The sequence below is a fragment of the Podarcis pityusensis genome (assembly GCF_964106645.2).
Source record: "Podarcis pityusensis genome assembly, chromosome: 5".
In the NCBI taxonomy this organism is placed as follows: domain Eukaryota; kingdom Metazoa; phylum Chordata; class Lepidosauria; order Squamata; family Lacertidae; genus Podarcis; species Podarcis pityusensis.
Genome location: NC_138032.1, coordinates 86,396,513 through 86,424,338, shown reverse-complemented (window position 1 = coordinate 86,424,338; position 27,826 = coordinate 86,396,513). Strand labels below are relative to the sequence as shown.

At 44.2% G+C, this 27,826-nt stretch overlaps 1 protein-coding gene across 19 annotated transcripts in view; it reads right to left on the bottom strand.

Annotated features, from left to right (window-relative positions):
• Positions 1-27,826, bottom strand: part of CAMK2G (calcium/calmodulin dependent protein kinase II gamma) — a 162,216-nt gene that overhangs the window by 31,911 nt on the left and 102,479 nt on the right. For 10 of the 19 annotated variants that reach the window (XM_081006515.1, XM_081006518.1, XM_081006504.1 and 7 more), the window contains exons 9-14: positions 27,694-27,788; positions 27,061-27,183; positions 26,757-26,840; positions 25,751-25,793; positions 11,348-11,410; positions 4,866-4,906 (exon numbers count right to left, since the gene is read on the bottom strand). In XM_081006515.1, coding sequence (XP_080862641.1) covers positions 4,866-4,906; positions 11,348-11,410; positions 25,751-25,793; positions 26,757-26,840; positions 27,061-27,183; positions 27,694-27,788 — 449 coding nt within the window. The remainder of the gene's footprint in view (positions 1-4,865; positions 4,907-11,347; positions 11,411-25,750; positions 25,794-26,756; positions 26,841-27,060; positions 27,184-27,693; positions 27,789-27,826) is intronic. The other 9 variants (XM_081006517.1, XM_081006522.1, XM_081006505.1 and 6 more) reach the window with 1 other exon arrangement.

Below are 27,826 nucleotides of genomic sequence, written 5' to 3'. Positions count from 1 at the left end.
AATCCCCTGACTCAACACAGATCTCCCATATCAAAACGATCCCCTTAGCCTTAGTTTTTATTTGAAAAGGCCTCAGAAAGTCATTGCAGAGCTGCTTTCTCCCTAACATTTATGGTACGCTAATCCCCTCCCTTGAGGCAGAGATTTAAGTCGACTACTCATTTTATTTTCTTGTAAAACATAAAAACCCCTAATAATGTTCTTACTAAGCATCTCCTCAATTCATTTGTTCATCCTCCTCCGATTCCTTTTCAGCTTATTCACATCCTTCTGGATGTCCAGAACTGACCACAGCAGTTCAGGGATGACATAGTGGACAGGATGGTAGGGAAACCCTGGCTTCATTTTCCGAGACATGCACAAAGCTCCTCTTAGGCCCAGGTACCACCTATCAACTGAACCTACTTCATGGGCTAGTTTCAAGAATAAAACACTACACATTGCCCAGCTTACAGAGAGGATGGGATACAAATGAAATAAAACACCACCGAGACTGAACTACCATTACTTAGGAAGCACAGAAAATCATGTTCCGTTGAGGAAGGAGATTCCTATACATCCCTAGGAATCACGTCTCATTGGCTGAACTGCTCCTATAGTCAAGGGATTATTTACCCTAAACTGGCTTTCGTATAAATGAAAAAGTGGGGTTTTGTCACTTACCTGTAAATTCTAATTCTTCCTAGTGGAAGGAGGTTAGTCTGATAATTGGGATGGCTCCACCTAGGAGCAGGCAGGATGAAAACTGATGACATCATCCAGGATGAATTGGCTCCTGCGTGCCTCAACTATGCTAGAGCAGTGCCAGAAGAAGACCCCTCCATGCAGAACACAATTTCAAGAAAAGTAACCAACTATCTATCTGAGAAGGCTGCCAACCATAACAGTTTAAAGCAAAACACCACAATACAGAACAGAGGTAATACCCAAAAAGTCAACGAGTCTCTCGCATGGGTGCACGACTCCAAATCAACTAAGAGTGAGGCAGACTCCTCACATTCCACCGCAAAGTGAAGGAATTTAAGCAACAAAATTCTTCCTCTGCGCATTCTGTGGGATGGTTCATGTGCACGCACCTGAACACCCTAAAAAGGTGAAAAAGGTAAAGGACCCCTGGACGGTTAAGTCCAGTCAAAGGCAACTATGGGGTTGCGGCGCTCGTCTCTCTTTCAGGCCGAGGGAGCTGGCGTTTGTCCACTGACAGCTTTCCGGGTCATGTGGCCAGCATGACTAAACAGCTTCTGGCGTAACAGACGAAAACCAGAGCGCACGGCAACGCCGTTTACCTTCCCGCTGCAGCGGTACCTATTTATCTACTTGCACTGGCATGCTTTCAAACAGGTTGGCAGGAGCTGGGACAGAGCAACGGGAGCTCACCCCATCGCAGGCATTCGAACCGCCAATCTTCTGATTGGCAAGCCCAAGAGCAGGGGTAGGCAACCTAAGGCCCAGGGGCCGGATGCAGCCCAATTGCCTTCTCAATCCGGCCCCCAGACGGCCTGGGAATCAGCATGTTTTTACATTGGTAGAATGTGTGCTTTTATTTAAAATGCACCTCTGGGTTATTTGTGGGGCATAGGAATTTGTCCATTATTATTTTTTTCAAAATATAGTCCGGCCCACCACATGGTCTGAGCGATGGTGGACCGGCCCACAGCTGAAAAAGGTTGCTGACTCCTGCCCAAGAGGCTCAGTGGTTTAGACCACAGCGCCACCCGCATGCGAGCTCTCCACACCTTGACTTTTGTCACTGAGGCGAGGCTAGTCTGGGTAAGCAGGAGCCCCCTCCTTCTGGATGATGTCATGAATTTCAATCCTGGAGGAGAAGCCATCCCATCTGCCAGTGTGTCCTATCCGCACTTGAGAGAAAACCACTGCTTTCCCCCCTTTATCCTCAAATAGGGCGAATTAACTGTTTCCCCCTTCTTTGATTATTATTAAAAGCAACGACAACACATTTCTGTATATTGCACAATGTTTACAAACATGCAATAATAGTTTTATATGTTGCTTTCAGATGTTCAGAGTGCTTCGTACAAATTCTCCTGTTACAATCCTTAAAACAACCATGTTGAATTAATTGGCATTATCCTGAAGCTGAAAGTAGCTTGACTAAAGTCATGTGATGTGTTCATAGTGGATGCATCAATTCAGATTGATATCATATTGATTCATGACCCAGTCTCTTAGCTGCTGTGCAACACCAGCTCACACATCCTTTCCAATATGACATTTTAAAACTCAAATTTCTAGGTTGTCATCTCCAGCGCATCCGAGGCAGGTTTTCTCATCCCTTGCTCAACAAGTGTTGGCTTCCATGGTAAGTTACTTTTTAAGCTGCCCAGTATAGACTTATGGAAGAAAGCAGAAATAATAGATTGTGAGTAAAACTAGCTACTTTGCTTTGTCTGCAACTATACAGGATGAAGAGTAAATTTCTACAAGAGCTAAAAAGAATTTGCCAAAAGCACACACACTTCTCTCTAGTTCATCTGAAGTATTGCAACAAGCCAGGACAAATAAGTTAATGGGGTAAACTTATTCATAAGAACAGGATTAGTAACATGTGGAACAGACCCTGTTAGTATGTTATCTGTTGTGTTCAGTTCCTGGGTTTCCAAGGTATGGCAGTAGCTTCTAAGTGATATGTTATTTTGGACAGTTCCTATGCCCAGATTGATAGCACATGACCCAGAGTCCTAGCTGAACAACAAAGAAATCCACAGACAAAGGAAAATTAATGGAATTCTAAGAGAAATCACACCCATGAACATCTAGTTTCCTCCCTAGAACAGTACATCACACACCATTAAATTATCTCCTCATTACTATGGAGCTTTATCCTATTCTATCTCCCTGCCTCTTTCCCCAGCAGGAGCTAAAACTACCAGCAGAGATTATAGGGGGAAAAGGCTGAAATTAATTTGGAAACAGCATTCAGGACGGTAAATTCCACAGAAAAACTAATTATCCCAATGAAAGCAGTTCATTTGATGCACTTGTTGTGAGATAAGCACAACCACAATTCCTTGCAGCCAACACAAATACTCACAGGAAAAGCAAGCGGAGAGAATAATCAATAGTCAAGAATTAATTAGAACATCACAGGGGTATCATTTTAGGGTGATGTCTTTCACTTTGTATGGAACAGGAGCAACGCTCCTGTATCTTATATATGAGCTGTGGAGATGAAATGAAGAAAACGCTGCCGATTTAGCGGTAGCAGGATAGAGTCAAAATTGGGAAACATGTGCAAAACATGTACAGTTAGGGCGGACTTCTTCACACACATGCAAGGAGCTTTGGGGTCAGAGGTTCAGGCAATTTCATGGGCAATGGGAAACATCTATCCCCAAAGAAAATGGAACTTCACTTCCCTACGCCCCCCAAAAGGAAGATGTTTCTGTAAAGCTAATTTCTGTATTTGGTTGGCTCCTCTTTTGTGCTGACCACTGATCTGATGAGTACAAGGGTCAGAAAATCTAACAGCTGCTTTGAAAATAAGAAAAGCCTTAATTAAAAACAAACATGCAGGAGGAATTCTTCTCATCCTTCGTTGTAGAGAAAAATATGAAATCTTGTATTAATTTATGAAGCCCTGAACAGATTAGATCCTGGGTAGCTCAGGGACTGCCTGACCCCTTACATTCCAGCTTGATCACTAGGATCATCTGCCAGCGATGTTGCTGGTTGTCCTCTGAGTCGGCAAGGACTATTTGACAACATGGAACCAAGCCTTTAGAGTCAGCCATGTCCTGTGGAATATTCTGCTAGTAGAAGTTCAGCGGGCTTCTCCTGTTTCAACTTTGAAGCATCTGATGAAAACTTTCCTAACCCATTAGGCTTATGCAGGCAAATAAGAATACACCTTTCCACAACAGTAATCTGATTTTAACTTTTTTTTGTATGGTTTTTATGGTATGGTTTTATGTACAGTTGTTGCGAACCACTTTGACGTTTTCCTTATGAATTGGTGGCTTATAAATATCTTTTATAAAAGTAATTAATAAATAAAATGTATACCCATTCTCAACAAAACCCTGATCAACTACAGAAACTGGATTACGTACTGGGTCCAAACACTTTACCAATCTCATTTTATGGATTCTTATTCTCCAATATGTCAACATCACCATCATCTTCTTTTTAAGCTCCACAATGAGACACGGTGAATTCATAGCATTTGAAATCTTTGATACCACTTTAATTTATATATTTAAACATAAACTCACTCATACATCAATTCCAGAACCTGTAGAGCAGGGCTGGGAAGACTTCAGACTTGCCAGATGATATTATTATTATTATTATTATTATTATTATTATTATTACTATTATTATTATTACTATTATTATTATTATTATTATTATTATGAACCCAAAGATCCACCAAACCAAAGAGAAAGACATAGCAGGTAGAATTAAAGAACAAGGGTGCCTCTGAGCATATTCTGAGCCTAGGAATTTATTTTCAGTAACAGGAAATAACCTGTTACAGTACTTTCACACGTAACCTCTATTTAGCTTGTTTCTTCTCAGTGCCCTAATTTGGGTGGGAACTCATTTTGTGTTGCTATATTTAAACAGTCGGGAGTCAGAAACCCTTGCCGATCTACTGCAAAATCACCCGGGGATCTGCCGCCAGATCCCAGTCTATCTTTTACACAAGCCTGGCTTAGGAGAGAAACAAAGATCAATGACACAGTAAATAGCAGAACTGAGGTGGGAAAGTGGTGAAGACAGTCATAGGAGGAGAAGCACAGTTGTTTTCTGGTGCATGAATGATTGTGGGCCTTTGGTCAAGGAAAGCAATTCTAGTCCGACAGACTGGAAAGGAAGAGGGTGGGCTAAAATCCAAAACCTACCTTTACTCCATCAGACTTCTTGTTCAGTAAGCTTTTGGCAGCTGCGGAGAGAAATAAGAGACACAAGTAAGCTTCAATTTTGTGAACGCCTGTTCCCTTGCCCTTCAACTCAGTCTTATGGGAGTGTTAGCAGAAAGTTTTCCTTGCTAATTAGGATGGCTTTAAAGGCCAAGCCATATCCATCTCAGGCTCCTGCTTGTTCAAAACAACAAATTATGCAACCTGCCTGGTATTCACACCAAAGACACTGCTTAGTAAAACAGGCCTTGAGAGCTCTTGAGGTTTGGTTTCAAATCTTTTACTTTCATTGCTTGCCCCATCCCTTCAATATTCAAAGTTAACAGTGACAATAAAAAAAGGGGGGGGGGCAGATCTCTTAAATTCCAAAACCTGAACGTTACCCCTTGAATACAGTTGCTGCTTCACACAAGGCAAACTTTCTTCACGGAAGTCATCAGCACTTTTTTTTAAATTAAAAGTGCGAATCTCACATGTAGTTTTGTTGTGTGCAATGAATTCAAAAGTTGTCTTGACCACCTGCAAGTTCCTGCTGCATGTACACATGGCGAAATACACTTATGATTTCCATGCAGGAAATTTTGCCGGTGAAGTGGCTCATGCGTAGATATTACCTATTAAAAAGTAATAGTCGATGGCCGTGGTCAACGCCTGGCAATTCCAAGTGCTTTGACCAATCCAATCTACCAGCGGGAATCCACGTGGAATAAGAACCAGGAAAAGATGGCTCACGTTCCGCGGTGGGGAGTGGGGAACAGAAGCAAGGCAGCACTGGGAGCTGCCAAGCGGGAGAACGCAAGGGAGACGACTATAAGCAAGATTCAGGCTACCTGTTTCGTAGGCAAGGCCATGTCACCTTTGTCTGAACGAACAACTAGCTTGCAGACACACGAACACGTCACACACAAGTATACATGTACTGCGGATGCATGTGTAGCAGAGGGATACAGGGCGACCCCCAATGCACACATGAGACCACCTATACATGCCCAAGGACAACAACTCAGCATATCCATTTACAACAGCAAAGCGGCATTTGCTTGCAACTTTGTGGCCAGCGAGTTCACTCAACAGGTGCCTACTGGCGTAAAGGAACTGCCCCACAAACTGTACACTGCAGTTGGTGAAGGGTTCTAGGGACACGGTAGGACAAATGAGTTGCAAATTTATGCTAATGCCTCTTAAAAACTGCTTAGGTCACATCCACATGAAGGTACAAGAATAGGGTCAAGGCGAAAGCATGATGTGAAATTTCCGTGGCTGGGACGGCAGCACGGATCAAAGTCTTACAATGCAGAGAATGGCAGGCAGAGAACATTCACTTTATTTCTAAAAGTGTGAAAATACTAGCCCTTGCGGTCACCATGAAAGCATAGTTGAGTTTCTGCTTTAAAATCCCAAGAGAGCCAAGTTTTGGGTTCTCTGGCATCTCCTACATGTTTCAAAACGGGTTGGGCTAAAAATGGGGTGGGCTTCATGAACATTTCCTTGCCCCTCCTTGTAAAGCAATTTTTATATAGAAGCTAGATGGTCACCTGTCACGGGTGCTGCAGCAGAAAATTCCTGCATCAGCAGTAGAATGGATTGTGTTGCCTTTGAGGTCTCGCCCAAATCTAGGATTCTAGTACAGCAAGTTAGGGAAATATAACCTGGTTGCCTTAGCCGTGTGTTGCCTCTTCTCCCCCTTTCCTTTAGCAAGGGCTATGGGAGGAATTCACATAGCCAAATCTGATTTGCTACACAGCACTGGGACATCGTTGTGTTCATTATGCAACTGGTTGGGATCATGTAGTGGTAAGGTTGCACATATTGGGGCTGTAAACAGCTACGAAATAGACTTTGCAGAGGCCACTGAGGTAGTGGCGGTGGCAGGGTTTCTGTTAGAGGAACTCATTGCACTCCCTAAAGCCCACGTTTTGCATAAAACAAATGTAACTCATGGTAATTTGGCCCAGAACTGCACTCAACACAGTTATTGTGTGCCTAAGGAGGTTTTAAACCCAAGACTTGCACAGAAATATTATGCAACCCACATATTAGGCTAAGGAAATCTGACCAATCAGAAGGGTTAAGATTTCCTGCTTGCTGAATTTGGAATTTAAACCCTGAATCCCAGATTATCCTGAATATGGGCAGGTTTGTATGGAAGTTGAAATTCCTCTGAAATTTTGTGCCCACCTTGAAAACAAACGAACAAAAAAAAAAATGGAGGTGTTTTTGCTTCCCTATTTACATGAGTAAAAAAAATATGTAGAAACAAAAATGAAACAAAAAACTTCTGACTTTCTATACACAAGTAAAAAAATAAAAATAAAAGACCCAGCTACCACCACCCTCATAAACTGCGTTCATAGACACTTGGAAGTTTCACTTGCCCCAAAGGCATACTATCAAGTTTCTCCAAGAACTCCTCTACATTTCATGGGAAATTCAGGGCTACAAATGAGGGAACTCTGTTAACTGCCTTAGTTAACAGCGGAGTCAGCATGAAGGAGACATCACCTATATGAATCTAATGAGGCCTACTGCACGGACTGAAATCAATTTTTTACACTTGTGTAATTAGTCCTGACTCCACTGTATGAAACTGATGCTTCATGCTTGGAATTTATTTTTTACAGTTTATAACTGCAGCGCACAACCACTCTGCTGCGTGCTGGATGACAAAGTGCTCAAGCACATTTCTGAAAGAGTCAGAAATTTCATATCGATCTCTCCCCACCTGTGAAGTTATCATATTGAGGGGAAAGGCAGCACCTTATGTGGTCAGTTGTACTGAATACAGAGACAAACACGAGAGAAAATTCCTCCCTGAGTAGTCTTTCCAGGCTAAAGAGGTGGGGTGGTGGTTACTCAACTACAGCCTGTGTCGTTTGCAATATGGATAGCATAGCTGCCATGGAAAACCACTAAGACGTGAGCACTTTTCACACAAACTGCTCTGTCCACGGGATGCGTTGCTTACACTGGCTTTGCAACAACAAACAGCATGGTGCCTTGCTTATGCAGAAGTGGGTTTGAGGTTCTATCACGCCACCAGCAGAACATACGAAATAGGTCTCAACAAGAGGAGAGTTAAAAGCAAAAAGATAAACTGTACACCACATGGCACACCCAAAGTGGACATACATCGAGTTAGGCCACAAAATTCTGATGTGTGAGTTCTAGTTTGGTCTGGAACAGAAGACAATATGGAGGAGGGGGTGCAAACCAAGGGAGAGGTAACAGGAAAACACAGTGCTTCTTATTGGAATTTGCTTCCATCCGTGGGGGAAATGCAGGACAAAGGTTTAAGAAATAATAATAGTGAAAAGAGTAAGCAAGCTGCGTAGTTACACAGAACTTACGGCTTTCTTCTGCATAACCCACTTTAAACAATGGAAATCACAACCAAGAAAGGGCACTTCCTTACCTGTCTTGCAGCTTCCTTTTGGCCCTGTCAGAAATTATAACCCCACCACCACCACACAGAAAGCAAGGAAGTATTTGCATGGTTCTAGAGCACTTGCAGCTACCTTAAGGTGATAGGTATCACAAATTCCTCAATGCCTGGAAAAAAACCTATGCCCATAAGTGCTTGGAGAAGGATGGGGGGGGGGATAGGAAGAGCAGCAAATGTCATAGACCATCACAGATTGTGAACAGGCTGCAAAATGCATTTAGTTAATTCCCCACTCACCCCAAAACTCTTAACACCGAAATAAGTAGTCTGCGTTTATAGTGGGGCTAGAAAAATAGCTGGGTAGGAGAAGCAGTGGGAATAAACTTTCTATGCAACTACTGTGCACTGCAAAGAGATGCAAAGGACAGCCAGGAAGCCTGGTAATGCTAGCTTGAACACAATTGTGGAAATCTGCTCACATCCTGACCCTAACGAATGTTCCACAGTTCACATGCTTCACCCACACAGCCCCAGGAAAAAAAAAATCCAGTTACTGGCCCAGCACTGCAGGAAGAGAAAAATTTGCTACTCATTTAAAGCAGCTCATGCAATAGAAGATGGTTGGGGGGAGACTTTTATAAATTAATTTACAACACGGTGACAAGAGCAGACATCCCAAGCAGTTAAGACAAGACAAAGATGCATGTTTATTCAGAGTTGGTGGCCTGCAGGTGTCAGCCGACACACCGGAAATGCGGAGGTAGGAATCCCACAGATGAAGCACTACACACAGGCACAAGACATGGTGTAAGATGACTCCAAAAAAACAAAAGCACAGGGCACAATACACAACTCAGCACAAGACGACAGCAGGGGCGACCCCAGGAAAACTGCCTGGGAGGTCCCTTTCGGGTAAAGAAATGTTTTTGCATCCATGCTCTGCAGATTCTCAGACATGGGACACATTGCCATCCACTCTTGACCCCTCTCAACCCTTCCCCATGTGATGTTAGGTCAGGTTCTGCTTTGAGAAACTATTTTAACATTTAAAAAATATATAGTAAAATGCTTACTCACAATTTTAGCATAGGGTTGAGTGACCCAGAGTTTGCAGACTCTGCTAAACTTGACGTCACGAAAGCATGTATGTGAAAAATTCTGTAGCCGCAATGAAAGCAAGAGCCCCAAATTTCTGGTCCCTAAATCTGTCTCATCTAAGCGAGTCTGATACGGGTTTCATTTTAAAAAATAATAATAATAGTATATTTAATGATGCCTGAAGTTCTCTGCTGGTATCAATTTTGGGAACAGTTTGCCTTCCCCAAAGGACAACGTATATATTATCCGGCGGGCTGATCATCCTGGTTTTAAACTAATGGGCAGAGAGAGAAAATGGGAAGCCTTCATGGTTGCAGAAATAACTTGGTGTATAATGACAAAACATTTTCCAAGCAGTCCTGGAGGGACTGATGAATTCCTCTGCCTTTTCCTCTTGTTTAATTCATGGGAAATTATCAGTTATTCTGCAAGCCCGAGTGCCAGCAACAGAGGCAGGAGAAATAAACTTTGCCAGTGTCACAGCAAAACAGGGGGAAGGCCCCTTTTCTGGGGCACAGAGGCTGTCCCCCACTTCCTCTCATTTCCTTGCCTGCACACTCCTGGATCTTAGGCATCATCCCACCTAAGGCACATTGACTAAAACATATAGTGAAATTGGGTAGCTACTTTTGCTAGGTAAAAGACGTGGTTCCTTTCTTGAAGTACTTATCACCAATCACTCACAAAAAGCACAACCCTACTCCCCACCCACCAAACTCTGTGGCAGGAACACTGGATCGCGAGAAGTCTAAATTCTGCAATGTGATTTGTATTTTTATGTATATATATATATTGCATGAAACACCACACGCATAGTGCACCCAGAAACAAGCATGCAAATTAAGTAGAACAAATGGGGGTCTGTGAGGAACTTGTGGGGGGAGTAGGGTACAGTGAGGATGACTTCCCTCCCCCTTCCTTCTGTTCCCCCACCCTGCAAGTTCCTCAGCTGACAGGCATGAGGCCTCTGAAAGACTATTGCTACGTCCCAAGAAGCTCAAGGGATGTGGTCCCAGGCATTTTGAGGGCTCCATGGAGCCTAGCAGGGAAGGGGAGTCTGGCACTTCAGCCTGAAAGTCCTTAGGTCCACTTCTGCCCCTGTTTATGTGAAGGCTTGGCTTCAGCTCAGCAGATTCATTCATTCTGAGCCTAAGGCACTGTCAGCGTAATGGGTTTGGGGCTCAGGTTTGGCTGAACATTAATCCTTAGCTGGCTGAAGACTTGTGTCTGCACACTGCTCTCTGCTGTTGGGGATTTTGGTGGATGAGGGCACAAACCTCAGATGGCATTAGTCCTGGAGGTGTAGGGAGCTCCCCTTCAGGTTCAACATCCATGTTAATGATCTCCTCCACTGTAAGAGGCCCTTTTCTGGTCCTATTTGCTTCCCCCTTTGCATTCAAACCCACAGGTGCTCCAAACAGATGGTTCGGAACCACAATTTTTGAACTACAGAATGTAACTTTTCTAAGCTACTGAAAGCTATTGCTTGATACCCAACCGTGTGGATGAACTGCAAGACAACCCTGTATCTCCTCTTCCTGTAACGTGACAGGCCACTTTGCTAGGAACAAGCTTCATTATACAACAGCATCCCCACCCTTGCCAAGCCAGTTTGCTGGGATGTTTGGTCCCCTCACTCTAAGATACACTCACCTTCTGAAATCCCCTTCAAACAGCAGGCACTGGCAACCCCACATCCGACCAATCCCTGCCTCCAAATCTCATGTGCTGATTCATTGCAGGACTGGGTTAAGAACCCAACATGCATACTTTGTTAGTAGACTTAAAATCCATGTGGTTATGGTTCTTGGTTAGATGGATACCTTAGTACATGCCCATTTCTCAGCCAGCAAGCATGGATGGCTTCTCACTGGGTTCACAAACACTGGCATGCTGGTTTTAACTGGTTGTGGAGTTGGTGGAGGGTAGGCGGATAGGTAACTCTAGGTTCAGGCACTCAGGATATACGACTCATGCCACATACCTTGCTCAGCCAGGCCGGCAGCACTCATGGCGGCCGAAGCAGGGGCGGAGCTCTGCCTGCCAACTGATTGGACACAATCATTCAGTGGGAGGAGCCATAATGAAGCAAAAAGGCCCAACAGCAACGAGAGAGCAAGGTGCAAGTAAATTAGTTTTGAAAGGAAAAGTAGGAAGAAAGAAAGGATCGAAGAAGGGAAACACACTATTACAGGGGGTAAAAAAAAGGTAATTGATTCCCCTTAAAACATTAAGATAGAACTACAGAATCCAGCACAGAGGGTTGGACATCAGGAACGGCGTTCAGAAAATGGCAGGATTTAGCTGTAAACAGTGTTTATAAAACAGGCTCTCAGATACAGAGTTCTGGGATGACAAAGTCAAAGAAGAGGGACATTAACATCAAAGAGGCAGTAATAAAGGCTTTGGGGGAGAAGGGGGAGGAGTCGGAGGGTGCATCCAAACGTCATTGCAACATCTTCTATTATGTAAGATCAAATTGTGAGATTTTTTCCCCAAAAAACCACACACTCAGTCAGTACGCCTGGGTTCATAGACACCACAGCATCTTCAGCCACTGTGTGCCAAACATTTGTTCAATAAAAAAAATAGTAAGTTCAGTAATAGGGAAATCATCCTTTGTATGGGAAGTACAGACATGGTGTGAGCTGTAGTTTATTAGGAACATTTTCCAGAGTAGAATTTCTCACAGCTCTCCAGAGTGGAAAGATGGTAGTTTGTCTCTTCAGCACTCAAGGTTCGTAAGCATCCGCTCCCAAACTGAAATGCACTGGGAGGGTCTGGATACTTCTCTTCCAAGAGTTCTGATATGCACTTACTGAGTTTTCTCATAGGCCTGGTTCACACAAAACAGTATGGCAAATTCTGACTAACTAGGGCTGCACACTTTGCAGCCTCCTCAGTCCTTTTTACTGCTCCAATGTGCCGAGTTAAGCCAAGGTTTTGCTTTGTGCGTTGTCCGAAACTAGGCTTGTGGTTAAGCTCTTTTCACTAACCACGAGCTGCAGCCAAGTTCTGTTCTTGGCTACAGCTTGTGGTTAGCGAGGAGACAGCTTAACCATGAGCCTAGGTTTGGATGACACATTAAACCAAACCTTAGCTTAGCTCAGCGGGAGCAAAAAGGATCATGAAAGAGCCGAGCGGCTGTGAGCCCACACATCTGTGCAGCCATTGCAAGACATAGCATGCAGTATTAAAACCACCTTCCTAATAAAATGGTCAATGAGAAAACAAAGTTAAGATGTGGTTAAACCACCCGGATGATATCAAACAAAACGGAAGAAGAAAGTATGCAATTCTACGCCACCACTCAGAAAAGAGACCAACGGAGTATTTGGGTGTCTTAGTGGATCTTCAGGAAGGGCAAACGTCCACCTAAAAGCAAGACAGGATAGTAAAACATGCCTGAGAACAGGGACTTATTGGGGGGGGGGGGATGTAGCAGCACCATTTTCTAAGTCAGAGCTTTCCAAACTTTCCATGTTGGTGACACACTTCTTAGACACGCATCGTTTCGTGACAGAGTAATTAAGTTTTACTAGCAAACCGGAGGTTAAACTAACCCCTTTCCAGCCCCGGGAAGAGTGTGGGGTGCATTTGCATAACACACCTACACACTGCAGCCGACACCAGTTTGGAAAGCTCTAAGTGAGGCAGGCAAACCCCCGGCAGCCTTCTCGTTAAGTTATAGGAAAGACCAGACCTCATTCTTCCTCAAAGTGAAAACTAAGCAGATAAGCTCTTCGGAACCCGCTGAGAAGAAGACTACAGCATTAATACAATGCATTCCAAGTATTCAAGGCACTTTGCAGATGTTATCTCAGTGATCCTTACAAAAGCCATGTAAAATCAGGAAGTATTAGCTCCTTGAGTGCAAAGGATTGAATCGTGCCTGAGGGCATCTAGTGAGTTTGTGGCTGAGGTGAGATTTGAAATGGGGAACCTGGTGCTCACATCTCAAGATCTCAGCTACTCTATACCAGTCTGCAAAAGGAAGAGATACAGTATTTTGCGCCCCATAGGACGCACCGGCCCATAGGACACACCTAGTTTTTTGGGGGGGAAATAAAGAAAGAATTTTTTATTTCCCCCCCAGGTGCGGGGCTGGAAGAACCAGGTCGGGGAACAGCGGGAAGGCGCGCTTCGCCTCCCCGCTGTCCCCCGAGCTTGTGGGGCTGGCGATGGGGAGAAGTGCGCTGAGCCCGGGACTGCAGGCACCTCTGCGCGGCCATCGGGAACCGGGCGGGACTTCGCGCCCGGCTCCCGATGGCCGCGCAGAGCTGCGCTGAGCCCGGGACTGCAGGCACCTCTGTGCAGCCATCGGGAGCCAGGCGGGGCTTCGCGCCCGGCTACCGATGGCCGCGCAGAGCTGCGCTGAGTCTGGGACTGCAGGCAGCTCTGCGCAACCCTCGGAGCCAGTCTCCCGAGGGTTGCGCAGAGCTTCCTGAAGCCTGCATTTGCCCCATAGGACGCACACACATTTCCCCTTCATTTTTGGAGGGGAAAAAGTGCGTCCTATAGGGCGAAAAATACGGTATATAGAGAATGGATAGCAGGTTCAGTAAATTAAGACTAGTCACCTTCCCAAATCTAATCCTCCTGCCTTGCATATTCAGAAGACTAATGAGTTAGTCACTAGTTTGTTCGCTATCTTGCCCAACATTTTATATACCTATATCTGCATTTATTCGAGTGCGTGCTCTCTCTCTCTCTCTGACACACACACACACACACACACACACACACAAGGTCCAGTCTCACGAGTGGTTCACATTTGCAGATTAATTACACGAAGACTGGAGCATCAAGAAATCACAGAATCGTAGAGTTGGAAGGGACCCAAGCCCCATCTAGTCGAACCCCCTGAAATGCAGAAATCTCAACCAAAGCATCCATGACAGATGGCCATCTGAATCTTGAGCCAGTCTTTAGATGTGACTGAGATGACCCTTGAGCCTATTTAATCAAGTGAGGGCAAGAAGCAGCGCCCTCATTCTGATTTGACCGCCATATAACCACCATATTCCACTGGCTGCATGATGAGGTGACACTGTTGCAATGTCCAGGCTGGCTAGGATCTCTTTCATTCTCCGCTCTGTAAAAGCGCTAAAGCTTCAGATCAGAGGGAGAAGTACTGGTGAATAGGTGGCCAACAGTTTAGAACCAAAATACATGGTTTGAAATACAAAAGATGGATTGGGGGAAAGGGGAGGGGGAAGAGAGAAGGGTTTCATACAAAATACTTGCTTAAATTACTACTACTACTACTACTACTACTACTACTACTACTACTATTCTGGGAGGTTTTTAACACTTGATGTTTTTATTATGTTTTTAGATATGCTGTAAGCCAGATGGGCAGGGTATAAATATCATTATTATTACTATTAACTTGTTGAGTGGGTGCGTGTGCACACACACACAAACATGCACGTGTCCACTCACGAGCAATTAAGACTTTCTCTTGTGCAATGGGACTTGCCCTTCCTCTCCACCCTGGAACACACCCAGAATCTGCTCTGGAGGGGGGACTAGATTTTTATTTATTTATTTTTTGGAGCTGGGGTTGGTGAGGGGCTGTACCAGGGAGATGATGATGATTAGGTCCACTTGAGTGACATTGAATATCATAAAAGTGAAGAAAGGTTTTATTAAACCTTTTCCCTCTCCCCTGCATTATCATTAACGAACATCCAGCACCAAAGTAAATTGAACCAAGGTGCGGTGCCAGAAACTATGCTCAGCGGGGAGCCACAGTCAGCCTTGCCTCCATTAAATATATTTGTATGACACATACATCTGCAAACGTATTTGTCACCTCCACACTTCGCAACTGTACCTCTAGAAAACCATTTCGGGTATGGTCTGTCGTGCATCTCGCATACGAAGCATACCTCACCCTGCATATATAATAATAATAATAATAATAATAATAATAATAATAATAATAATAATTTTTTATTTATACCCCGCCCTCCCCAGCCAAGGCCAGGCTCAGAGCGGCTTACAAGCAATAATAAAAACAAGATGAATGATTACAACTTAAAAACAAAAATAAAATACAACATTAAAATAATGGAACATTAAAATATTAAAATGTAGCCTCATCGCAGGAGGAGAAGGAAAAGAAAAAAGAAAGAGAGGGAGGGAGGGAATCAAATTGGCTCCAAGCCAAAGGCCAGGTGGAACAACTCTGTCTTACAGGCCCTGCGGAAACAAATCAGATCCTGCAGGGCCCTGGTCTCATGAGGCAGAGCGTTCCACCAGGCCGGAGCCAGTGTTGAAAAGGCCCTGGCTCTGGTTGAAGCCAATCTAACTTCCTTAAGGCCTGGGACCACTAGGGTGTTGTTATTTATGGACCTTGAGGCTCTCCGTGGGGCATACCGGGAGATATGAAAGGTAATGAAAGGTATAATGAAAGGTAAAAACAATGTGATGAAGGGAAAGTACTTGGAAGCAATACTGGTACCCATGGTCAACAGCTGTATTGTACAACCACTGCGGCTTGCAGAACAGGGAAAGATCAATGAATCACAGAATTGTAGAGTTGGAAGGGACCCTGAAGGTCATCCAGTCCAACCTCCAGCAATGCAGGAATATTTTGCCCAACGTGGCTCTTGAACCCATGGACCTGAGATAAGGAGTCTCATGCTCTACCAACTGAGACGGGGGCAAAGACCAACACCTCAAAGCTTGCTCCAGGTGAAGACCCCATCCCACCCTCCTCAAAACTATACAGTTGACCACCAAATGCCCTGTGAGGATAATTTCAGGGGGAGGGGCAGGCAACTAATACATCAGTCTGCTCCAGTTGAACTGTATCACATTTCACGTTGTCTACCACCAGTTGCCCTATGGGAAGGATTCTGACACACTGTTATATTTTACTATTTCTTGGAAGGAATTCTATCCTGAATTGTAAACAATTGCAATGGATTGTAATAAAATAAACAATTGCAATAAATTGTAATGAAATAAATTTTCTGCTCTCCAGCAGAATGATGGCTTATGCACAGCCCTGGCACTAAATGAAACATAGTTCCTGCAAATTCTATTTGATTACTTTCAAATATATGTATGTAGAAACTCCAGTTTTCACTGAGAAATATCAGACATGTTTAGGATATCCAATAACCAGAGTACATGAGCACTTAATGAAAAAACAGAAAGCTCTACAGTCAGCATGGGGGGCGGGGGCGGGGCGGGAATGCTATGCTTGATCGCTTCTTCAGCTTGTATGGATGAAGTCACAGAAACAAGGATTTGTCAGGATTCTGTGTTATGAAGGTAAAACAGGACAAAAACAGCTGTTATTTCAAAATCCAAGAGACCCAAGAGATAGCAACTGGAGACAGGCAAGAAAAAATAAATAGCAGTTAACCTGTAGATTTATCCTTTGGTGCGGTGGTTAAAATAGCTCCTCCTTAGTATCTCAGTTTGGCCAGACTGATTAAATCCACATATATGGCTCCAAGCCAAATCAAAGCAGTAATCAGAAGCTGAATTCTAAAAGCAAGCCCCTTCCGTATTCCATATGCTGGAGGGGGTCAAGAGAGCCCTGTGGTGTCTCAATGGCAGCACTGTCTCTGTTCTGCAAAAACTAAGTGCTGATCTATATATACACACAGAGAGAGAGAGAGCGCAGAATGAAGTGGAAACCAAGTGGTACAGTCCCGACATTTACAGCGGAACTGTGCCACTTCAGACTGTAGCTTTCTGAAAAAGGGCTGTGCTCCCTCGTTTTCTGGGGGTTCACATGCCAGTGGCGGGCAGGGACAGAGGCAAAAATGGGAGGAGCAATGGAGGAAGCTTTTACCCTTGTACAGTGGGCTGCATTCCATACAAAAGTCAGAAGTCTCTACACACACTCCTCTCATTCCATCCACTTACACATATATTGAATTTGACAGCAAACCATGGTCACGTATTCTGAACCAGCTCAACAGCACTTGCATCCCACAGCAGGTCCTGAGGACAATTTAGGATGGAGGGTCGCATGCCAGCCATGGGTGGGGCAAGAGGCAAAAGAGGCTGGTCCTGTTAGGTTTATCAGGACAAGAAAGCATGTTTGGCTTTGCTGACTTCTGAAGGTTGTAAACGAAGCACTTGCAACTGAAGCTGCAACATGCTAGAGAATGTGTTCAGAAAGGACTCGTAATGGTGTCCTACATGCCAGGTAATTAAATTCCTGCTGATTTATTGTCTAAGGTTGTTCCGAAGGATCAACACTGTACCTATGTACAGAAATTGGGTTTGTACTGAGATTGTACTGACACGCTGCCCAGTGGTGTTCACAGAAAGGGGGAGGATGTTAGTTTCTGTTCTTATCACTGTGCAGCTGCTTGGAGTCACAGGACTCTGTTTACATTCCAGAGACCTTCCAGGCTGTTGGAAGTCTCACGGGAAAAGAGACAGGATGTGACGTTAGTGGTTTCCTGTTTCCTTTGTTCCTTTGTTCAGTTGCTCTCTGCTTCCATAGAGAGAGGATGTATTTTCTGTCTCCGTAGCTTAGAAATAAAACTCTTTACAATGTAGCCCAAACCTCTTGTTTCTTTCCTGTGCTGGAAACCCTGCTGGAGAATGTGCCTTGGAGCCTTATCAAAGGCTCAGGTCATTAAACACATCGGGAGGAGATTCCGAAGACTTGGGGAAGAAAATGAGCTTTATCAGCTTGGCCGAGCGGAGATCCCGACAGGTCCAACAAATACAAAAAATTAACTTTCTGCAGCGGGCTGGTTGCTACACAAGCTCACGTACCCTTTCTCCATTGTCCTTCCAGGCAGGCAAGAGGCATTATCAGAGCTTAAAGGATGTGTTCCACCTAGGCAGAAGCGCTCTGGAAGGGTGTAGAGCAGGGTCACTGATGGGTGCAGCCTGGCGAGAGTCTCAAAGGCCAGACAGATAGCACTGGAGGGACACATTCAGCACCTTAGCCTGAGGTTTCCCACCCCACATTTTGGAATGTTCCCCCAACGCCCCCCCCCCAATACTTCCAGCAAGCAAAATGAAACAAAAAAAATGAAACAAAAAAATAGAGGACACCAGAAAGAAAAGTTATTGTGTTATTATGCTACTTTTATTACTATGCTCTGTATTATTTTTTATTATGCTCCCTAAATTGTGTTCTCAATGTTGTACACTGCCCTGGGATCTTTGGATAAAGGGCAGTATATAAATCAAATAAATAATAATAGTCCGGCCTGCTGCATTGTTTGATATTTCTACATACTGGGCTTTTGTTGCAGACAGAAACAAACAAACAAAAAAATAAGATCCACTACTACTGTCCATCCTATCACAAAGCAGCATAAAATGGCCCGAAAGGATGAGCTGCTGGGCAAGAACGAATATTTTTTTGATATATTTCAAATATCTGTGTAGGAATATGCCATCTTTTCGCCCCTAGTTTCTATCATATCTTCAAGATGGCAAAGACTTTGTCTCTTGTGAGCCAAACTTCCACGTATGGAGTGCGGAACTGCAGAACTGACTCGGACAGGAAATGGACTGATTCGGCCATCCATAGTCCAGTATCTAGTGTAAAAGTAAGACAACCTGCCTGACCAACCCACACAGTAAACCAGAGGAGAGTCTCCTGTTAAACGATGGCCAGACACTGCAGATTTTGCTACAGGTCCTACTTAGAAATAACCAATTCCCTTTGCGCGAAGTCCAATAGTTCTTCAGGTCAATGATTCAATTAAGCTTTACAGGATATCCAGCTTTGTAATTAAAGCTCCCCTTCTAATCCTCTTGCTTTGGTGTCTAGCAGGTTCTTCCAACAAGACAGAGAACACCAAAAACAAACACCCTCAACGCATTTGCTGCTGGAAATACCAATTTAAACTCTGTTGCCATGTTAACCCAATATGAAGACTCTTTAGGCAAGACTACAACATGACAAATAGCAGTCCTTTGAGCTACAGCAGCAGCACTGTTGCAAGATCAAGCCAGAATGAGCGGTTTTCGCACTTCCAGCTTGAAATACAGAGGGGTAGAAAGGGGTCTGCAAGTGAGGGGAGTCAGTAAGTTGGGAGGCTTAGCAAATCGATGGCAAGCAGCAGCACTCTTTGTTTTGCAACCCCAAAGCTCTTGGTGACGTTCACCATCCCCTCTCCCAATAATGCCCTAGATGAAGCATCATTCTCGAGCATTTGGGGGGAGACTGTGGTTGCCTCAAAAGGTAGCAATCATTTTATTCCCTTGACTGGCTTGGGTCATCATGGGCTCCATGGCAACCACGCATCTGTTCCAAACTGTCACAGGGCAGGGCATACCCATGATTTAGCATTAACCTCAGGGGCGCTGTGGGTAAAACCTCAGCGCCTAGGACTTGCCGATCGCATGGTCGGCGGTTCGAATCCCCGCGGCGGGGTGAGCTCCCGTCGTTCGGTCCCAGCGCCTGCCAACCTAGCAGTTCGAAAGCATCTCCGGGTGCAAGTAGATAAATAGGGACCGCTTACCAGCGGGAAGGTAAACGGCGTTCCGTGTGCTGCGCTGGCTCGCCAGTTGCAGCTCCGTCACGCTGGCCATGTGACCCGGAAGTGTCTTCAGACGGCGCCGGCTCCCGGCCTATAGATTGAGATGAGTGCACAACCCTAGAGTCTAGCAAGACTGGCCCGTACGGGCAGGGGTACCTTTACCTTTACCTTTATGTGTGAGTAGTCTGAATTTTTTGAGGGTGTGTGAATTAACCCTGTTGTCATGGTCAGAAGTTTGGTGAAGTTAAGCTGGTACACCACCTACATCAACATTGTTGTTGTTGTTACTACTACTACTACCCCACCTATCTGGCTGTATTGCATTGGACTACTGTAATATGACCTACGTGGAGCCTCCCTTGATGGAGAATGCTGTGGCCAGTTTGAATGAAGTTCGTGTTGTTAACATACAAATCCCTGAACAACTGGGGACCCCTTTATCTTTCATGTTGTTACTGATAATGATTAAAAATGTTTAGGGGTACTCTCATTTTCCTACTCATATTGAAATACTGCCCCTCAATGAGGCCAAACTTAGATTCACAGATGTATAGGGGTATGCGTCCCCCCAGAAAAAAAGCACTGATGATGATGATGATGATGATGATGATGATGAGGTAAAGGACCCCTGGAGAGTTAAGTCCAATCAAAAACGACTATGGGGTTGCGGCGCTCATCTCTCTTTCAGGCCGAGGGAACTGGCGTTTGTCCACAGACAGCTTTCTGGGTCATGTGGCCAGCAAGACTAAACCACTTCTGGCACACGGAGGACTGTGACAAGTGGCAGAGTGCATGGAAATGCCGTTTACCTTCTCGCTGCAGCGGTACCTATTTATCTACTTGCACTGGTGTGCTTTCGAACTGCCAGGTTGGCAGAAGCTGGGACAGAGCCACGGGAGCTCACCCCATTGCGTAATAATCCCTGAAAGACCACCTCCCCCTGTAAGATCTGTGGGGTCACTTAGACCACCTGGGGAAATTCTACCTGTAGCACTGCACTGCACCCTACAGAAGATCCTATGGCACTGACGCATGCCAATCTTAGTGGCATGCGTTAAAGCTCTGCCGTAAGTTAAATTGTCTAAAATTACTAAGTTTGGTGTGGCTGATATCCAAGTTATATCTTGTTTTCCTACGGTCAATAAAGGGCAACGACGAACTCTCAAATGATTCTATATGTTGTTAATGATCTCCCGGATCTGTTCAGTCAGATTTGCCATTTCCAGGCAGATTCCAGAACTTGCTCAGTCATTCTTTTAATGCTGGAAGATTATGGGCTGTACCATCTGCTAGTTAATAAACCAGTTTTCATCCAAGCTTTTTGTGTGTGCACCCATTCATTTCTGTTGGGTGTCCCAGACCTTTTACATTCCAGGAATTTATGTTAACCTTTCTGGCTGGCAGCTTTTTCAGCATGGCAGAGATAAAATTAAAGAATCATGGCAATTAACTGAGTAAGGCTTGGTTGCTAGCTCATCAAGAGAGTGACCATGAGTAAAAGGTCAAAGAAGGGAGTTGTAGATGTCATGGAAGAAAAGATTGGAACACAAAGAGTTCTGAGTTTCCCCTGAAACAATGCACACTTGTGCTCATTCACTAGTGTCAGGCGAGGGCTTCAAAGGAATCCACTGACCCATGTGGACACAGAACTTAAAATATATCGAGAAAAACATAAAGAAAAGAAAAGCATTAAAGCAAAAACCTTCCCTGTAGTCTCTTTAACAACAGCAGTTTGTTTCTTCCCCAATAAAGTAGTAGCCAGTTGCCTAAGATAAGAACTTATTGGTCAAAGAATATTAATTTGCAGAGCCTTTTTCTATACAGACGCTAGATGGAGCTATCCGCCTTCTTCCCAAGAAAGAAAATTAAGGCACTTAGAAGAAGGATTTTCTGTCTCGAAAATTTCTCTTGCGAAGCAGCAGGAGGGGGCTCTGAACTAGATCAAGACTGAAAGGGAGAAGTTGTCATATCCCCTCCCACAAGGTCCTCTGGCCCTACCTTGGGGAAAAACAGAAATGTTAAAGATTCCATGTTTGGAAAATAAGTATTTTAAAGCACCCTGTGCCAAACGTTCTATACAAATGGAAAGGTGGATCAGTAACTTGTTTTGGCATTGTTTTTCCCTTGGTCTCCCTGGGCTGAGAAGATTCTTCCCACTCATATTTCATGCATAAAGCATAACAGGGGGAAAATGTGTACAATCAACAAACAGATATACGGTAATTAAGACCCATTTAAACAACCAGAACAGAATGAAATGTTGTACATGTACTCCAACCTTACCTAGATTAGCAACTGTGTGTTTAACACTCTATGTAAGTGACACAGCCCCCATCTTGGTGGGTTTGCAGTCAGAAGATGTAAGCCCCACTGAGTTTAATGGGGCTCGAGTATATTTAGCTGTCTCTTGTTATAGGACTGCCTCTTAGACATTCAATCAACACAGTGAATCTTACAATTACCATTCTATGCTCATAATAATTTGAAGATTGCAATCTCTGGATAATGCACTTTAAAACGTGTATCCCTACCAACGTAAACTCAGCCCTCAAATGCAGGCAGCTTGAGTCATACTAGACAATATTCCAATTGGTGAAGACAATATTCCAATTGGCGTTAGGGGGGAGACACCACGTTCAAATATCTGAAGCACCCCTTGGTTCATGTGTTTTCTTCTGTGGAGGCAAGAATTTAGACCTGAAACCCTCTCCCTATTCTCCCTGCACACAGATGTAAGATCATGAACATATTAACCAAGTAAGTACCGTATTTTTCGCTCTATAAGACGCACCAGACCACAAGACACACCTAGTTTTTGGAAAAACAAAGGGGGAAAAAATTCTGAATCTCAGAAGCCAGAACAGCAAGAGGGATCGCTGCGCAGTGAAAACATCAATCCCTCTTGCTGTTCTGGCTTCTGGGATAGCTGCGCAGCCTGCATTTGCTCCATAAGACGCACACACATTTCCCCTTGCTTTTTAGGAGGGAAAAAGTGAGTCTTATAGAGCAAAAAATACGGTACTTGGGCAGCTTCCTCTGTCCCTGCCCCAAACTGAATCGTTCTGATGTTTAATCACTTAAACTGGCAGCTTTCACACACACACACACACAGCTTTTTAGACATTCCCCTTTCATAGGAACTCAAAGCAGCAATATTTCCCAGTTCAGGTGTTGCTTTCTACATACAGAGCTCTACAGCAGGGTTGGGGAACCTCAGGCCCAGGAGTCAAATATGGATCCTCAGGACTTCTCCTCAAGCCATACTGCCTCTCCCCAGGGCACAGCTCTCATCCTACACTCTCAAGTGCTTTTGAATGGCTAGAATGCCTCATTGAACTGTGATAATGCTTCTTGCTTGCCTGGATGGAGGCTGTAGAGATGTTTGTTTTCTTCTTTTTCTTTTTCTTCTTACCCCACCTACTTTTGCCTCTGGCCCCTACCCAACCCTGGCACGCTGCTCACCAGGAATAAAGCTCTCAGGCTGGAAATTATTACCACTATTATTTATTAGTATTATTTGTGAAATCTGTACACTGCCCTTCATACAGCCGATCTCAGGGCGGTTCACAGCATTAAACGTTCCCCACGATGAGTTTAAGATTTAAAAGCAGGTGGTAACCCTGTTTTTCTTGCCACAGCTAAGAAGATCTTGTTCCCACAAATATCTCCCCACAAAAAACACACCCCTAAACAAAGTGAGAAGTTGTGGGGCGGGAAGTTTGCGACTTCTCTCTCTTTCTATAAGTATTTGTTGGAAATTAGCTCTGTGAAGCTAACTATTAACATTATGTATTTTTCAATTGCAAGCAACGCTAAAGATTAAAGCTGCAACAACCGCCTCAGTTGTAGCTTCTGTATTCTAAAGGCACGATGTAGCCAAATGGTACACATGAAATAATAATAATATTTGCACCCCACCCCATCTAGCTGGGTTGCCCCAGCCGCTCTGGGCGGCTCCCAGCATATACAAAAACATAATAGAGCATTAAACATTAAAAACTTCCATATACAGGGCTGCCTTCAGATGTCTTCTAAAGGTTGTATAGTTACTTTAAAAAAAGCACGTAGCCATCCTCAAAAATAGTACAGGTGGCAACTATTTTAGGCACGTCCAATTGGCGAGTGGTTGCCAATGTGCGGGTCCTTTTGGACCCAGAAGAGGGCAGAACTGGGACGTAATGGGGGCAGGATGTAACAGGGCAGGGGGCACTTATGCGTGCTGCACTGATGCACGCAGGGGCCGGGAACGGAAGCCCCGTAAGAAATGGTTGCCACCTGCAATTCCAAAGGAAAGCAAAACTCTCTTTTTAAAAAGAGAGAGAAAAGGCTAGGATTCACTATCCTATCTTCCCAACCACGCCTGCCTACCTGCCCCCCCGGCAAGCCACCAATGCACACAAAAAGTAAACATATATAAATCTCCCGTAGGGACAATATTGTTTCCTGAAATAAATCACATAAAAATGAGCAGCAGCAGCAGCACAAAAGGAAGGCGTCCCCTGCTTTATTAGCAGACTCACCTCCCAACAATATATATAAATAATAGAAGTTAACAGTCAAGGAAACATTTTAGGAGAAAAGGGGACATGATTCCATTCTCCCACCCCACCCCCACCTAAATGAGCCACATTTTTTGGATAAGAGAAAGGCACAGGAAGAGGGGAGGAATCACAAAGTGACGTATTATGGCCCAAGACCGCCCGCCCCCATCTTCCAGACACATGCAAAGACTACTCACATGAGAAAGGCACTATCAGGGTAGAAACGAACTTGGTGATTATAAAAAAGCAAATTCAACTGGTTTTTTAAAAAAATGGGAAATCCCCCTTTATGTAAATTCCCATTTTCTGAGGGGTATTATCATATCTGGGATAGCACCACCTCTTGGCTACAGGCATTGTCAAGGTTGCTGGGATATCAAGGAGGGTGGGAGCTACCAAACTTTCACAACTTTTACCTGCTTGTTAGGCAGGGCCTGCGTGAAGATTTTCTCCCCACTGTAACACTTAGGACACTGTGACTTTAATACAGAGCACAGAGTGAGCCCTGTTTCTGGCTGTGAACTAAAAACCTGTTTCAAAACACATCAGAAGGAAACAGGCAACAGCCTGAGTGCTTTAGGATCCTCTGCAATGGGATTTGTGGGACCAACCACTCCATTTCTTCCAGTAATGCATCTTGTTCTCGGACGGAATTAAGCTCCCACTTCTGAGCTGAAAGAAATAAGCCTGCCACCACAAACTCTAAAGAACCGAGTTCCTAATGGAAAACTGAAGGATGCGGAGTAATCCATCTCAAAAGTCGAGTGTAGTGAAGGGTCTTCAGGTGAACGAACCGACTCTCAAGCAGAATGACTGCACCTTCCTAACCTCGAGTTATATGTACAGTGGTGCCTCGCAAGACGAAATTAATTCATTCCGTGAGTGTTGTCGTCTTGCGATTTTTTTCGTCTTGCGAAGCACGGTGTCGGGAAAGTTTTGGAAAAGCTTCAAAAATCACCAAAGTCTTTAAAAACCTCAAAAAAGGCTACCACACCGCGTTCTATGAGTTGCTCCTCGAAGTCAAGTCGCAACCGTATTAACGGTGTTAAGAAAAAGGAAACAAACTTGCAAGACGTTTCCGTCTTGCGAAGCAAGCCCATAGGGAAAATCGTCTTGCGAAGCAGCTCAAAAAACAAAAAACCCTTTCGTCTAGCGAGTTCTTTGTCTTGCGAGGCATTCGTCTTGCGAGGCACCACTGTATAATGACTACAGAAAATCTTGAAAATGGACCCTTCTTTAACAAAACCTGGGATACAATCTGCGTCGTTCACTCTTCATCACTTGTTTAACACATGCATTAAGGCCTATATTTAAAAAAGGATGAGGAAGGAGGAACAGAAAAAGGAGAGGGAGGGGAATACTTACCTGAAAAATTCCGAGACACCAGCATTGTTGTCAGGATTGCACCCTAAAAAGAGAGAGAAAATGATCTGCGTTTGATACCAGGCTCCTGAGATATATTCTACACCATGTTAGCAGGCACGTGTGCTTACTGTGGCCTGTAAACAGTAAATGTTAGCCAGATGTAAGGCAGGCCAGCCTAACAATACACAACAAGCTTCCTTGAATGAAACTATTCCACTTCAACTTTTTTTGCAAAAGAAATGTGATTTTTGTATGCCACAACGGCCGCCCGAATATTACTTGCTAAAAATTGGAAAACACAAGAACCACCAACAGTGGAAGATTGGCAGGTGAAGATGATGGGCTTTTCGGAGCTAGCTGACCTGACTGGAAGAATCCGCAACCAGAAAGAAGAGGAGATTCAAGAGGACTGGAGGAAATTTAAGGACTATTTGAATAAATATTGTAATATAAAAAATTAGAAATTACTTGAAAGAAACAAATAGGCCTAGGATTAAACTAAGTTATAATTAAATAAATGGGATTTAGAATGTTAAGGAAAGTGAATAAGATGGACTAATTGGAAATTGTTTTAGTTTAATAATGATATTGGAAAGCTGTTACTTTTAACTACAAGGAAACTCAGAAGGGAGGGACTTGAGGAAGTCAACCAAGATGTTTAAAAGGTTGGATTTGTGAAGAATTAAGTTTGTTGTTATTGTTTATCTGTTTATTGTTCTTTTTTTCTTTTTCTGTTTTTGTGTATCATTCTGCTTTGTGGTTTTTGTTATCATTGTGGAAAATCTAGTAAAAATTAAATAAAAAAACAGAATGTGTCCAGTACACAATGCAAAACCTTGGCCTCACCCCAATGTCACAAGTTAAGACTTGCATGGGAAGGCCCTGCCATCAGACACCCCTGAGTACAGCATGAACCCCAATGTCTGTGTCAGTAGCAAATATGCACCCCAAATATGTACCACCACCTACCATAACCCCAAACATAAAGTCTGTGCCTTCAACCCACCTTCAGCTTTCTTCTGGCATTGAACTTCCTCAAACATTCCACAGTCTCCTGTCTGTGCATCATGGAGGCCACAGTTGATCGTTGCTGGGGAGGGAAGCAAAGAACACTGTTAGGAGTATCTCTGATAGGAAAGCAAAGCAAATATCTGCAAAAATTACCCTCCCCCCTGTTTTTTTTTTTGTCTCAGCCCTGAATGGTGCTGTCAAAAGCCGTGCTCTTAACACTACTGTAAATGTGCAGGGGGGCGAAATGACTGAAACTACCCTTCCAACAAGAGGAAGAGACAGGGAAGGGAGATACTTACGCAGACCCATGGGTGCTTAAGAGCCTGGTCAGCTGTGATACGTTTTGCTGGGTTTATTGTCAGCATCTGGTTGATTAAGTTCTTCGCTTCCGGAGTCACAGTGTCCCATTCTGGAGACGGAAACTAGAAGCGAGAGAGGAGACAGGGAAATGCCTTTTGCCCCTTGCTGCACTGAGCTGGCTTCTCCTGCCTGTGCACCACACTGAACTCATTGCCACATTCCACCCTTTCAGCTGGCAGCTTTGGCATATTTACGAATATGAGGGCATTCGGAGATTTGCATTTTGGGGCAATGCATAGGCAATGCATGATACAGTTCTGGGGATGGCTGCAAGTGGACTGCAGAACCTTGCAGGTGCCGGTTTCTTTTTACGCGCTGTTATAATCATTTGTACCTTATATTGGTGCTTGAACTTCACACATCTTCCTGCATGCATAAAAATGTAAAATGCCGTCGCGTTGCAGCTGGACAGCCACACCGACTGCAGCATGACGGACTGACAGGCAGGAAGGTGAGTGAGGCAGTAGAATTGGTTTAGGGCAGGGAGGAGTTGTGAAGCCCCACAGTCTATCTATACTGCCATATTTCAGCCAACTGATTGGAATTAACTGTACAGAAAACAATTCTCTTACATCGTAGGCTCCTGCCTTGATCTGCTGATACAGTTTGTGCTGATCTTCATCCCAAAATGGGGGGTACCCCACTAGCAATATGTACAGAATGACACCTGGGGGAGAAGAAAAAGGTATTGCAGTTACATTGGCT